Source organism: Phacochoerus africanus, chromosome 1, assembly GCF_016906955.1.
Source record: "Phacochoerus africanus isolate WHEZ1 chromosome 1, ROS_Pafr_v1, whole genome shotgun sequence".
NCBI classification, from domain to species: domain Eukaryota; kingdom Metazoa; phylum Chordata; class Mammalia; order Artiodactyla; family Suidae; genus Phacochoerus; species Phacochoerus africanus.
In genome coordinates this window covers 101395338-101407965 of record NC_062544.1, presented here as the reverse complement: position 1 = coordinate 101407965, position 12628 = coordinate 101395338, and the positions used below count along the sequence as shown (strand labels likewise).

The window sequence follows — 12628 nt, the reverse complement described above, 5'->3', positions numbered from 1 at the left end:
AAGTACTAAGATTTTAAACATAAATATAGACACAATATTATATGTGTGGATTTTTTAAATGATAAATAAGGCACCTGCTAAAGGGATAAATAGTAACTTAGCATGTTCATTTTAAGGTAAACTAAAACTAAAGAAATAATAATGACTTTTCAATATCGAAATTTTGAATTAAAAATGCTGCTAACATAACCACTGCTCAGAGAGCCCAGCAGGATATTGGGTTCTGTCTACATTTCACTGGAAAAATCACTTCCTTCCTTGAAGCCAAAGGGCTAGATTTGGGCATAATATTTTCCTCAGTGGTCTGGGCATTTTTTTTTTTTTTTTTGGCTGCAGCCATGGCATGTGGAAGTTCCTGGGCCAGGGACTGAATCTGTGCCATAGCAGTGACAATGTCGGATCCTTAACTGTCTGAGCCACATGGGAAGTCCTGGAACCATTTCTGTTTTAACCTCTATGCATTTAATATAAATCCTGACAATTGAAAGTGCAAAAATTTTACTTAACCAAAGGCAATAAACAGCCAATTAAGAAACATGTTTTCCAGAAAAATATGTTGTTTTTATTTGACACTTAATTTTATACAGGGATACAAAGGCAAATGATATGCCACTGACATTCCTATGAGTCTAACTTTAAAGTAAAGTAGATATCCTATTGTCTTTATTTCCTTTAGTTTGGTTTCCCTATGGGTTTTAGTCATGTTGTATATGAAAGAAAGTGAGATTACATCAGCTAAGTCCCTATGATGAATTTAGCACTTTGCATTTTTCAGCTCTTGAGGTTGGAAAGACGTCAATTCTGTTTAGCATGTTTGGTTGGCTACTGCATCACTGAGACTTAACTACTTCTTTGAAGGAATTGATCAAAAACAGGCTGACTTCTTCAGACTCCTTAATCTCATAGCATTTGGGGGAAAGTTAAGCAGCCCAAACCCTTTGAATTAAAAAATAAGCCACCTGCAAGTTCAAGATGACATTCCCAAAAACACATCTCAAGAGCATCTTTCTGATTTCTGTGGAAAGGCCCTAAAAAAATCATCGCATCATTCATCCACCACATTTTCATAAATAAGAGACAGTCATGAACTATGACTCAGTAACTGATGAAAATATATGTATATATTTTTAAAAAGTAGGATTAATAACTTGCAAATTTTAATAGCAGAGAAGGTAAAATTGTCATAGTAATTAAGCCCAGCATTCAGAGCTGTCAAGTAGATGCACTCTCAGATATAAAGAGCCTTAAAAAAAAAAAAGAAACATTTTTGCCTAATGGGTTAGAAAATTTTCTTCCTCATGCCACCCCTGATCCAGGGGGCATCTCATGGCCTCTCATCAGTTCTCCCTGAAGAAGAATCCCAATATGTGCAAAGGAGACCAAAGATGAGGTGCTCTCCGAAATCCTACTTAGACATAAAATATCCTTCAGAAAGTACCCTCCAAGCAAAATGCCTTTCTCAAATGTATTGCTTTATCAACTTTACTTTCCCAAAGTGAGCAACAATGCATAGGATTAAACCATAAAATAAGTTTAACTTCTTGCTAAAGGAAACAAGAGCTATATATATATAATATATATATACATATAGCTATATATATATCAAATATTTCTGACTACAGAAGTGCATTTATTTATTACTTGAGAAGTAAATTATTGTGTACTCTGAATTGCAATACTTTAGTTCACAAATAATAGATAAACTGGTCTTTTTTATGATACCAAAATTCTCAAACTATATTTGAAAAAATTTTTGTAGAAAATCCTCAAATAATCTGCATATTTTGATCATGCACCTAAGTACAATAGCACATGCATGTGTGCATGCATACACACACACACACACACACACACACACACACACACCCCTTAAACACCAAGGTATATTTGCAAAATATTCAAGAACATTTCTAATTTTAAAATAAATTTGGATTTTGCTAAAGTGTCAATTCCAGAAAGTATTCTATAAATCTCTATTGTAACTTCAAGCAGAAAAAAAAAAAAAAATCCTACTTAAGTATATCAAAACCTGCCTGAACTCCTCCACTTCTTACTAACTGGCAAAGGAAGCTGGCTTTATTATCTCAGTTTTTAAATTATAAAGATGCTAAATTAAAGACCAGCTTAGAAAAAGATTAGACGTCTATTACTTAGTTTCCTTATGCTGGATTCTTTGTATTTGTTTAATAATTCAGTTAATATACTTTAAGTATTATCTTGAGTACCTCAACAATTTCGGAAGTAATGTTGATCATTTGGGAATCCGGAACTGCACAGATGAAGGTTCCCTGAAGGGTCCTGTCTTTATGTTACTATATGTATTTGAGAAAGTTCATGTTGCTATGTCCTTGAATTTGTGTTAGCATAGGATACAGTAATATCCTGTTAATACATGGTGGTCCTCCAGTGACACCTGCCTCTTGGCATTCATACTTTGTGTCATATGACATTCATACTTCCCATCAAACCAAGGCTGGTCTGCATGTCCAACAGAAGATAGCAGAAGGGAAAGCACGTCACTTCCAAGATTGGATTATACAACACTGCAGCTTTCATTTGGGTCTCTTTCTCTCCCTCTCAGGTCACTTTCTCTGGGGAAAGCTGGTTGCCATATTTGAAGACACCTGACAGCCTATGGAGAGGCTCATATCACTATGCACGCCTAGAGACGTAGTGGTCTCTGGCCTAGAGCCATCAAAGAACTGAGGCCTGGCAATATGTGAATGAATTTGGAGGACATGCCTTTAGATGACTACAGCCCCAGCTGACAGCTTGACTGAAACCTCATGAAAGGCCTTGAGTCAGAATCACTCAGCTAAGCCACTCCAAGATTCCTGACCCACAGAAACTGTAAGATAAGAAGCTTTTTGTTTGTATTGTTTTAGCTGCTAAACTTTGGGACAATAATAGCTAAAATAGGAGACACCAGTGGTATGACTACATTGTTTCTCCAAGAGCTAACAGGTTAGGAAGAAAGACATTTTATTCCCTTTAGGAAAGTGGCTCTTAGTCATTCAAGCATCATGAAAACATGATATACACTAGAGATCTTACCCTTAGAAAAATGCACATATGCTCATGAACATAATATCTTATAGATGATATTAGGGATTTTATTTAATCTCTGGAGCCATTTCTAAGTATATTCTGGGAAAAGAATGCCAGTTAAAAAACTATTGCCCTAGGAGATCAAGTGAAAAGTAGTGTCAGGCCAGTTTCCCACCTGAATTAGCGAAGCCAGAAGAATTGGCCACCAGAACCTATCAAAGGCACTTACATTTCTACTCCCGCAGGGAGAAGCAGCCACAGCATCGCAGAAAAGGCTGCTAGAAGATCTCCTAGAATAAAAAGGCTATGACAATAGCTTTGCATTTATGTGTTCTCACACTGAAGTCTGCTTTTCCTTGTTAAATAAAGAGTTAATATAGCATGTGGCTGGAGAAGCTTTAAACGGGAACCCTTGCCTCCAATCCTTACCCTGGCACTCAGTTCCCTTACTATTAATCTCCTTAAGAGGGATGCAAGGAAATGCACCGTGTACTGGGAGCTACGCTGACCTGTTTTTCCTTTAATGACTTCCCTATGGACATCAGCATACAAAAATGAAGTACAGCAGAGCAAGTGTCAACCCCATCACAAGCATGCATCAGTGCTGTTACTTGCTGTCACCTGGCTCTTGAGTGTTTGGCAACATGGCACAGCTTTGACAAGAAAAAAAAAGCATAATGTTGTTGTATGTTATGTGGTTGATTTGTATTCGTTTATCTATAAGTCATTCACAAATTATATCACTTGCCATAATGAGACTAAGGGAAAATGTGTGTGTGTGAGAGAAAGAGAAAGAGAGAGAGTAAAAAATAAACTAGGCTTAAGAAAAATTTCTCTTCTTGAAGGTCATCAGACAGGAACATTCTACCTCTAGTCCATGGTAGGCATCTTTACACTAATCATGACTATAGTAGATCCTCTCATTATGTGTTCTTGAACCCAGCAAACTAAATTAAAGGTCTCCCACCTGCCAGGATGTCCTCTGCACCATCAGTAACTCTGACTGTAAGGAAAGAACTTTCTAGAATCTTCTAATCATACCTGGACATCATCCAACCATGGCTACCTCCATCTCAGTCTCACACTCTCCTAACTCCTGAGCTCTGGGCCAGATTATTCAGTTCAAAGTTCTATTTTAAGGTATCCCAGAAAGGCAGAGAGGATTTTCAAGAGATCACAGAAACCTGCATGAACGTGAAAAAAGTGCAGAGTGTTGCTGCAGAGGTGGCTTCATAAAGGATTCAGAACCAGCTGGAGGATCAGGAAAATTTGCGGGGGCTTGAAACCTTCAGGGACAGCAGCCCCCTCCATGCTAAGGATGGACACCTAGGTCTTGAGGCTGGCTGTGTAAGAGCCCCCAGGAGCAAATCACCCAGGAGGGCAGATGCCCCACCTGACTTTGTAAAGCCAGAGGTGTTGGCCACAGAAAGTCTACACAAAGTCAGTCACAGCTCTACCTCTGCAGACAGAAGAACCCGCAGCATTTTAGGAAGCTGCCAAATGATTCCATAGAATGGGAAAAACTATGACAAACCTTGCCCTTCGCATTTATTGCATGTGAATCCAGTTTTTCATCTTTTAATTTTTAAATACTTGTGTTTAATTTTGGCCAGAGTGAGTAAAAGGATTTAAAAAAAAAAATCCCAACCACATTTTCTTTGCTGGGATTTTTTTTTTTTTTGGCTTTTTAGACACTCATCGGTGGCATATGGAAAGTCGTAGGCTAGGGGTCAAATTGGAACTGTAGCTGGTGGCCTACACCACAGCCACAGCAACGCCAGATCTTAGCCGCATCTGTGACCTACACCACAGCTTGTAGTGGATCCTGAACCCACTGAGCAAGGCCAGGGATTAAATCTGCATCCTCATGGACACTAGTTGGGTTTGTAACTCGCTGAGCCACAGCGGGAACTCCCTTTGTTTGGATTTGAACAAACGAAATTATTCCCTTGAAAATTGTTCATAAAAGTAATTTGATCTGAAGTTGGGGCTCGGGGATGGATACTCTTATTTAATTTTTATATACTAAACTGCCCATACTTGCTAAAAATGCATAAAATTCCTTGTGTGTATATGTGAGTGATCAATAGACTCTTCTTTTTCTTTCTTTTTTTTTTGTAATTAATTCCTTTACACAATGGTGGTATTAAAAAGACAACAGTGTGGTATCTGCTCTCCAATAGGAATGTGAAGGAATTGCAGTTGGCAACCTCTCTCTGCACTTAAGGTCTGTTTTACTGGCCAAAACATATCTCTTTTTCCTCAGAAGTCATATCCTAGGAATACATGCAGACCTCTGGCCACTTAATCATCACTTCTCTGAACCAGGTACTCTTCCAGAAACCTGTTTTGCTGCCCTTTGACCTGTTCCCTGGCTCCAGCTTCCTTTGTCCCTGCCAGCTCACTGTCCGGGGATCGTGGCTGCCTTACTGCTGATGGAGGGACCGCACTCAAGAGGCAATTTAAAACAACTACTCACATCGTGTGCAAATATTCTCTCCCTCACTCTCTGATATTCCTCTTCTCTCTCTTCAATTGATTTACTTCGTCTGTCATCTCTAAATGGATGCATTCTGTTTTGCTGAACAGAAAAAAAAAATCAGGAGGGTTATCCAAGTTGAGCTGTTAGAAATCTGCAATTAAGCAACTGTCAGCTGAGAATAATAAATGTTCACTTAAACAAATGGAGCAGGAAAAGTCTTACTCTGGTCCCTCAGGAAGCCGTGGTGGGGTCGTACGGTGTGTTTGTGTGTGTGCCCCGCAACAGGGCGGCATGTTTGCTGCTCCTGGCTGCTCCCTTGCTGGATGCAAGTAGTACACATGTTTCTGGAATGTATGCTCCTGGGGTATACCTTTATGTGATGGGCTCTGCCTCCTTAGCAGACTTGTGTGATTTTGACTCCTCAGAAGGGGGCAGAGTGTTGTTGAGAAAAGAGGAAGTTGCTAATGTGAGGTGGCTAAGAGAAGAAATGGCTTTGAAAACTTGGGGACTGGAGAAATAGAGCAAGGGCTGAGAGAAAGGAATGGGCAAAAAGGAAGACAGGGACACTTTCTCTGCATCCTAATTTGTGTGTTTATTCACTTGATGACTTATTCTGTGACTTGCATCTGGGATAGAAAGTAGGGACTAAATTTGAAAAGCCTGTTGATGAGGGCTGCTAACAAGAAATCACAGTTCAAAGAACCCAGCATATGGACTGCTCATCTTCAGCCTTCCCTCTGCCCCACTTCCTGGGTCTCAACTGCCCTCCCATCTTCGTTGGGCCCTTCCTCCCCAACACTCTGCACTAACCACGTTCATCCAGCCATTCCACAAACACCCACTAAATACACGACACAGGCACATGTTTCCAAGTCAACTGGAGCCACGGTGTGGTTCGGTGGTGGTGGGAGGAAACGAGGTACAGATGATGAACACTTTTTTTTTTTTTTTAAGTGTGTCAGGGATGCACATACTGACTCATTGCCAGTAATTAAAATAACTTGAGTGAGATGCACAGTGTCTTACCTTTCAGCATCAAACAGCAGTTATTTTCAAAAACTCTATGTTGATTGCCAGAGATACAAAGGGTAACTGTAATGGCATTTCTATGACTTTCTACTGTTCCTCTTATCATTGAAAAAAAAGTCTTTTTTTTTGGCTGCGCCCACACCATACAGAAGTTTCTGGCCCAGGGATTGAAACTATGTCGCAGCAGTGGCCAGAGCCACTATAGTAACAATGTCGGATCCTTTTACTGCTGGGCCACCAGGGAAACCCCCAAATTTGTTTTCTTTTGACATTTACTTAGTTTTCTTCTTGATCTCCCTGGACACCACCCCCTCCATCCAGAGAAGAGATTTAAAGTCTCTCTAGCTTTGTTGAGGCCCCATGAACAAGACTATTCTAGAACAACAGCGTGTTTGGTCACAAGCAAAATACATGTAAAGAGGAAGTTCTGCTACAGTTCGTGCAAAACAAGCAAGATGACTGACGTGGACCAGAAAATGTGGGAAGGAAAAGGGGTTGAGGGGACTAAAACATGAACTCAATTCTTTTTTTGTGAAGACTTATTTTAGGAGAGTTGCAAAATCCACCTGTCCTCACCAGAACAAGGTTTGTTGTTTACAGCTACATCAGTTGCTCATCGGTCCGTATTGATAATCCAGTTCAATGTGTGCACAACGGAAGGATAAAGCTGTAGGGAGTGGAACGACTGCCAGAGTTACACAGACATCTGGAAAGGCGACTGACAAAGCTCTTCCCATCAGCTTGGAGCCTACAGCACCCCAACCCCCCACGACATGCAGCAGACACTGCGCCAAGCACCACCCATGCAGCCCAACACAGAGCCATTGCTGAAGCAACCGGACATGGTTTTCTGCTTTGCAGTGAATGCTGAAGGGGGAGGCAGTGGGGAGAGGCATGAGGTGGGGGTGCGGACGGCAGTATCAGAGGCAGGCGAGATTTGGGAAAGGGAGCGGGGACAACAGAAGAGAGACAAGAACATCAATCAGCCCACCTTCCAGAACAACAATGTCAGCCACTCTCAAACTTGAGAACCAACCTGAGGGTCTTCTTTATCAATACTAGAGTTATCTCGCTTCAAGATAAACCGCTTCTGGGATTCTTCACCTTTTTCATCTTTTAAATGGTCACAAAACCTTTGCTCTGGGCTGCCAGCAAAGTAAAACATATCAATAAAAAAGTTTTTCCCCTGTTTATAGTTATGTCTTCGTGTTGTTGTTTTTTTCCCCCCACAGTGGCATTCAACTTTTAAAAAAAAAGTTATGAGTGGTTTTGATACTACAATTGCTGGCACTGTGTGGGTGGGTCATAATATGTCATTTCACAGGTGTTGTTAGAATACCTTTGGTGGTTTGGAATTCGGAGTCTTGTTTGCTGCATGCTGTTCACTATGGCTGAAGTTAAAACAAAACTTTAAAGGCCTGAAAATATACAGTGTATAGATATTTTCTACAGTTACTTTGACCCCTATCACTGTGAATTTAATCAAGTCCCCACCCATAGGCTCAAACAAATAGACATGTTGAAAACCTGGGGTTACCACATGAACCAATGTCTGGAAACTAGGAGAACACTTCCTCCTATAACCTTCCTTTCCAGAGCCTGCTGAATCTGGGGTGAGAAAGGGCCATCTCTGAATTATTTCTGTTTTATTTTTACTGAAAAATGTTCTGGAATCTGGTTCCAGTAGCCTGACATCCTAAACGACCTTGTGTTGTCAATCAGTTCAGTAACGGGGGAAGCTGGAGGTATTTAGTTTAGACAACTTAATGAGTGATTAACATGGGAAAAATGCTCCAAGCAGTTACACACTATTGACTAGTCAATTGATTTTTTTAAGGTCATCTTAATCATTCTGTATTATTACAGGAAAGGGCTCCACGTCCCTGTTCATCTCCCACCATCGTCTCTGCACACCATTCACTCAGTGAATGACGTGAGCATGGGTTCATCTCAGAGGAAGTGATAAAATGTTGGTCCCCAGTTTAGAAGCAGTTGTAATGCATGGCTGTCATAAAAGTGTCCCGCCACGTCTGATGTACTACTTATGAAGCCCAGTGGATTTTCTGTCCCCTCTGGACTCAGTATGCGTTCAGTCACTGGGGAGCCCTGTCATGGCATCTGCTATTTAATATGGGTGGCCAGTAACTAAGGGAATCTCATCTTTTCCTTACAGCTCCAAAATAGGTAACCAGCACTTTGAAAACAAAGGAGCCGTTTAAGAGCATAATTCAAATCTCTATGAGGAGCATTCTTTCCTTAAATTCCTGCATAAATTCATAAATTCTAATAATATTGGGGGGTAGACAAAACCAGAAAACTGAAATAATACCAGCTATAGCCTCTAGAATTGTAATTTTCGCAAATTGATATCATTAATTTATTTAATCCTTGCAATAAATCTCTGATGTAGGAAAAGCATATATTTTTTGCCTCTTTTACAGAAGAAGAAACCATCTCTCAGTGACTGTTTTGACTCCAATTTATAGATTGGGCCACTAAGCCCTAGGCATGAAATAGCCTATTCACATCCTTGCAGAGAACTGATTCAGTCTCTCTCTGCTTATATCCAACTCAGTGGGCTGGAGGGCCTCACACCTCAGAATAAAGAACAAAACCCCTGCATCATATCATTTTCAATATCAACACAACATTTCCTACAAAAATTAAGATATAATAAAATACAACAATCTGGAAGTGAGAATATGACATTTAAAAATAACAAAGGGAACAGAGTAAACTTGCACTTCATAGTGAAAAGGCCTCTTACAGCAGAGAAATTAAAAACATATTTTGGTGTAGTCCAGTCCCAGGGCACTACAATTACTTATTACACTATAAAATCAGACAACATATTTGCATAAATAGCTACAGGTCACTATAAATTATAACAATTCTCCAGGAACTTTTTGAAAGCTTCCCAACATTTTCAACCACTTAGACATTGTTATATATATATATATTTTTTATGTACCAAGTGAAATTAGGATATTAACATAAATACAAACACTGATAATATCAATACTAATTAAGCCTCTTCTAATATCCCCAAGCTCTGTAAGTCTGATAAACTCTAGTAAATGAAATGATTTGCTGACTGCTAAATACAGATACGTTTCTTGTATTTGGCACTAATCATCTGTAAATGTTCATTTATAAATGAAATTGTCAGAGAATGTGAACTTTTCAATTCATGAACATAAGGTGAATTTGCTTTAGACTAAATTTTTCTTTAGGCAGAAAACCAGGTAGAGTGAGATTTTAGCATGCTAACCAGAGACAAAATGTAAGTTCCTATGGGTAGGGACCCAGCTTTTAAAATACTGAATCCTTAGTGCCTAGAACTGTGCCTGGCATATGGCAGCATTTGATTGGATGAATAAGTTCATGTATGAATGAAAGAAAATTAAGTATAGCTATATATAAATCCCTGTAATTCATGGATGGATCAAAGAATCACTGAGTAAAAAATACAGTCACAAATGTTTAAATTATAAAACAGAACAGGAAAGGGCTTTGTTAATAGGAGTATAAATTCAAATTTATAACATTAGGGACATCTTTAAGAATCAGATTTATGTTTGGCTTCAAGTTGGCCAAAAATAATCATGTCATTAAAGAAAGGTTTTTAACATTTGAGGATATCTTGGGAAAAGACATGGAAATGGGAATTCCAGATTTTCTATTTGGGGAACTTCTCAGTTTAAAGAATCATTATCCTTGCAAGAGAGCTAGTCAGCCATTATTTTTGAAACTGTATTTGCATTTCTTCATAGTGCTGGTTTATTTGCTTTTCACAGCAGGACATATTCAGGAAAAATATATCCATCACACAAGCAAGAGCAGTCAAAGAAGCCTGTTCGAATCAATAATGCAAATATTATTTAGAGCAACAATATTTGTTACTCTCATATAAATTATGCAAAATGAATTTTCCACAACTGCTTTTCAAATATCTTGTTGAAATTTGTTTTCAAACATTAGAATAGTCCAAATTACTAATTCTTTCTTAATTTTCTAAAAATGTTTTAAAAGATTATAAAGTAACCATTTGAAGTTTTCATAAAAGGAATGAAATAGACCTAATAAGATTTTTCCAGTTTGATTTTACAGAGACTTATCTAGAGGTAATGAGTTGCAGTTTAAACTCATGCAAACTATAGTTTATGGCCAAAGTATAGCATGTGATTACAGTAAAAATGACCAGTAATGCACCATTATATTATACCTTTTAAAAATCCTTTTTACCACTAATTTAACATCATAGAAATATTATTTCTTAGTCATAAAATGAACAGAACTCAAGTAATATATTATGGACTTTTATTTGAAATGGTAATGAGTTATTTTTAACATATCGACATGAGGATGTAACTCTAAGAAAACTCCTCAAAGCTGCAAAAGGTCATGGTATTTATTAAATTAATAATAACTAGAGTTTACTATGTATGTCATGGCCATGCAGTATACATGCCTAAATTTCTTTCCTGGAGGATTTTTTTGCCCCTGGATTTTTCTTTTTAGCTCTCTCTATCATTATCAAAAAGCAGAAAAAATGAATTTAATGCTTCTTCTTGATTAAAAAAATAGCTTCCCATTCTTAAGGTTATAAAAAAGTGTTTTCCCATAATTCATAGCAGGCACCTACTTTGACACTCACTGTTCATGTGTGGTGAACAGCCCTGGCATTTCTACCTGTCTTGGGATCCGCAGTCAACCCCAGCATTAGCACTAACTCCTCATTGTTCCTTATTAGACAGAGCTCATGAGTTGAGAGGCAGTATGGCTGAGTGAAATACTTCGTAAGACCATCAAACTCTGTCTTCTAGTCAACTGATTTCAATTTTAGACTGTTTTTCATCTGAAGCTTAAAACAGATGAGCGTTCTCTATTATTTTTTGAAAAAATCTTTCTGATCTAGAAGTATTTTCAGTTAAGATTTACTCTCATTGCTAGTTTCTTGAAACCAAATGAGTTACTTTCCTTCCAAATAGTTAAGCTTAATCCCTGTCTGCCCCCGCCCCCCACAACATACACAAAAGAAAAATTTGTTCTGCTAAATGTGGAGGAGCACTAAGGGAAGTCTTTGAATTTCATACCAAATAATGGAAAGACAGTCATCAATGTGCATAAGTATCTTAAAAAGGGAAGACTGCCGTGCACAACAGGATGAAGTATTTTTATGTGTAAAACATTCATCAAAAATATTTTAATAGTCAAACATATTAGAGAAGTTTAACTGCCCCTCTTTGCCTTAACACTTGGAAATATTCAATTAAAATATTTATAACTGAAATCTTTTGTTTAAAAAGAAAGTCCTATGTTCTTCTTTACATATTTCAGGATTTCCACTCCCATCTTGTTATTTGATACCATTTTATTCTCTTTTAAATGGGTCTACACTTTACAAATTCAGTATTTTAGCATTTAAGTTGGGGAACCAACCACCTTCAACCAATAAACTACAACTTCTCTTTTTACTCTCTGCCCCACTTCTATCTTTCCTAAGGCCATGATAATACATTCATGGCTTCCTCGCTATCAGAAATCTTTAAGATTATTAAGACACAAGAACTATACCAAGAAGATTGACCAGCTGTTTGTTGCACCTACCAGACTCTGGCCTTCAAGTACGCCCTCCAACTCTCCCCAAGGACAAGTGCTGACAGGACTATTCCTCCTAAAGGTGGATCTGGAAGCAACAAAGGGAGCCCTCAGAAACTGGGCCTAATTCTGCTGCCTACAGGAGAAGGAACTGTGGTAATCAGGCTACCGCTAAAACCATCGTGCATTCAGGAAAATACTGTATGTTGTATGTACATGTACAGTAAACCTTTCTCTAAACTGTTCCAAACTGTATAATACAGATACTGTCTTTACACCCTGGCTTGTGCTTACATACAATGTGCTTACACACAGCCACAGAGACTCGATCGAAATTTTCTTGGCTCTTGAATAAACTATGAACAGAAGATGGATAGGATTTGTAGCCTACACTTCTTTTGTTGAAAGTATGGTACTGAATGCTTGAAAAATACTTTGCAGTTAAAGAACACAGAAATGGTTTTTATC

General features: G+C 38.4%; 1 protein-coding gene across 15 annotated transcripts in view; it reads right to left on the bottom strand.

Moving 5' to 3' along the window:
- The window catches only part of ARPP21 (cAMP regulated phosphoprotein 21), a 154251-nt gene that overhangs the window by 80373 nt on the left and 61250 nt on the right, over positions 1-12628 (bottom strand). For 10 of the 15 annotated variants that reach the window (XM_047769886.1, XM_047769819.1, XM_047769864.1 and 7 more), the window contains exons 10-11: positions 7596-7704; positions 5528-5629 (exon numbers count right to left, since the gene is read on the bottom strand). In XM_047769886.1, the coding sequence (XP_047625842.1) occupies positions 5528-5629; positions 7596-7704 (211 nt within the window). Of the gene's footprint in view, positions 1-5527; positions 5630-6472; positions 7705-12169; positions 12249-12628 lie in introns of those variants that run through there. The other 5 variants (XM_047769906.1, XM_047769917.1, XM_047769926.1 and 2 more) reach the window with 2 other exon arrangements.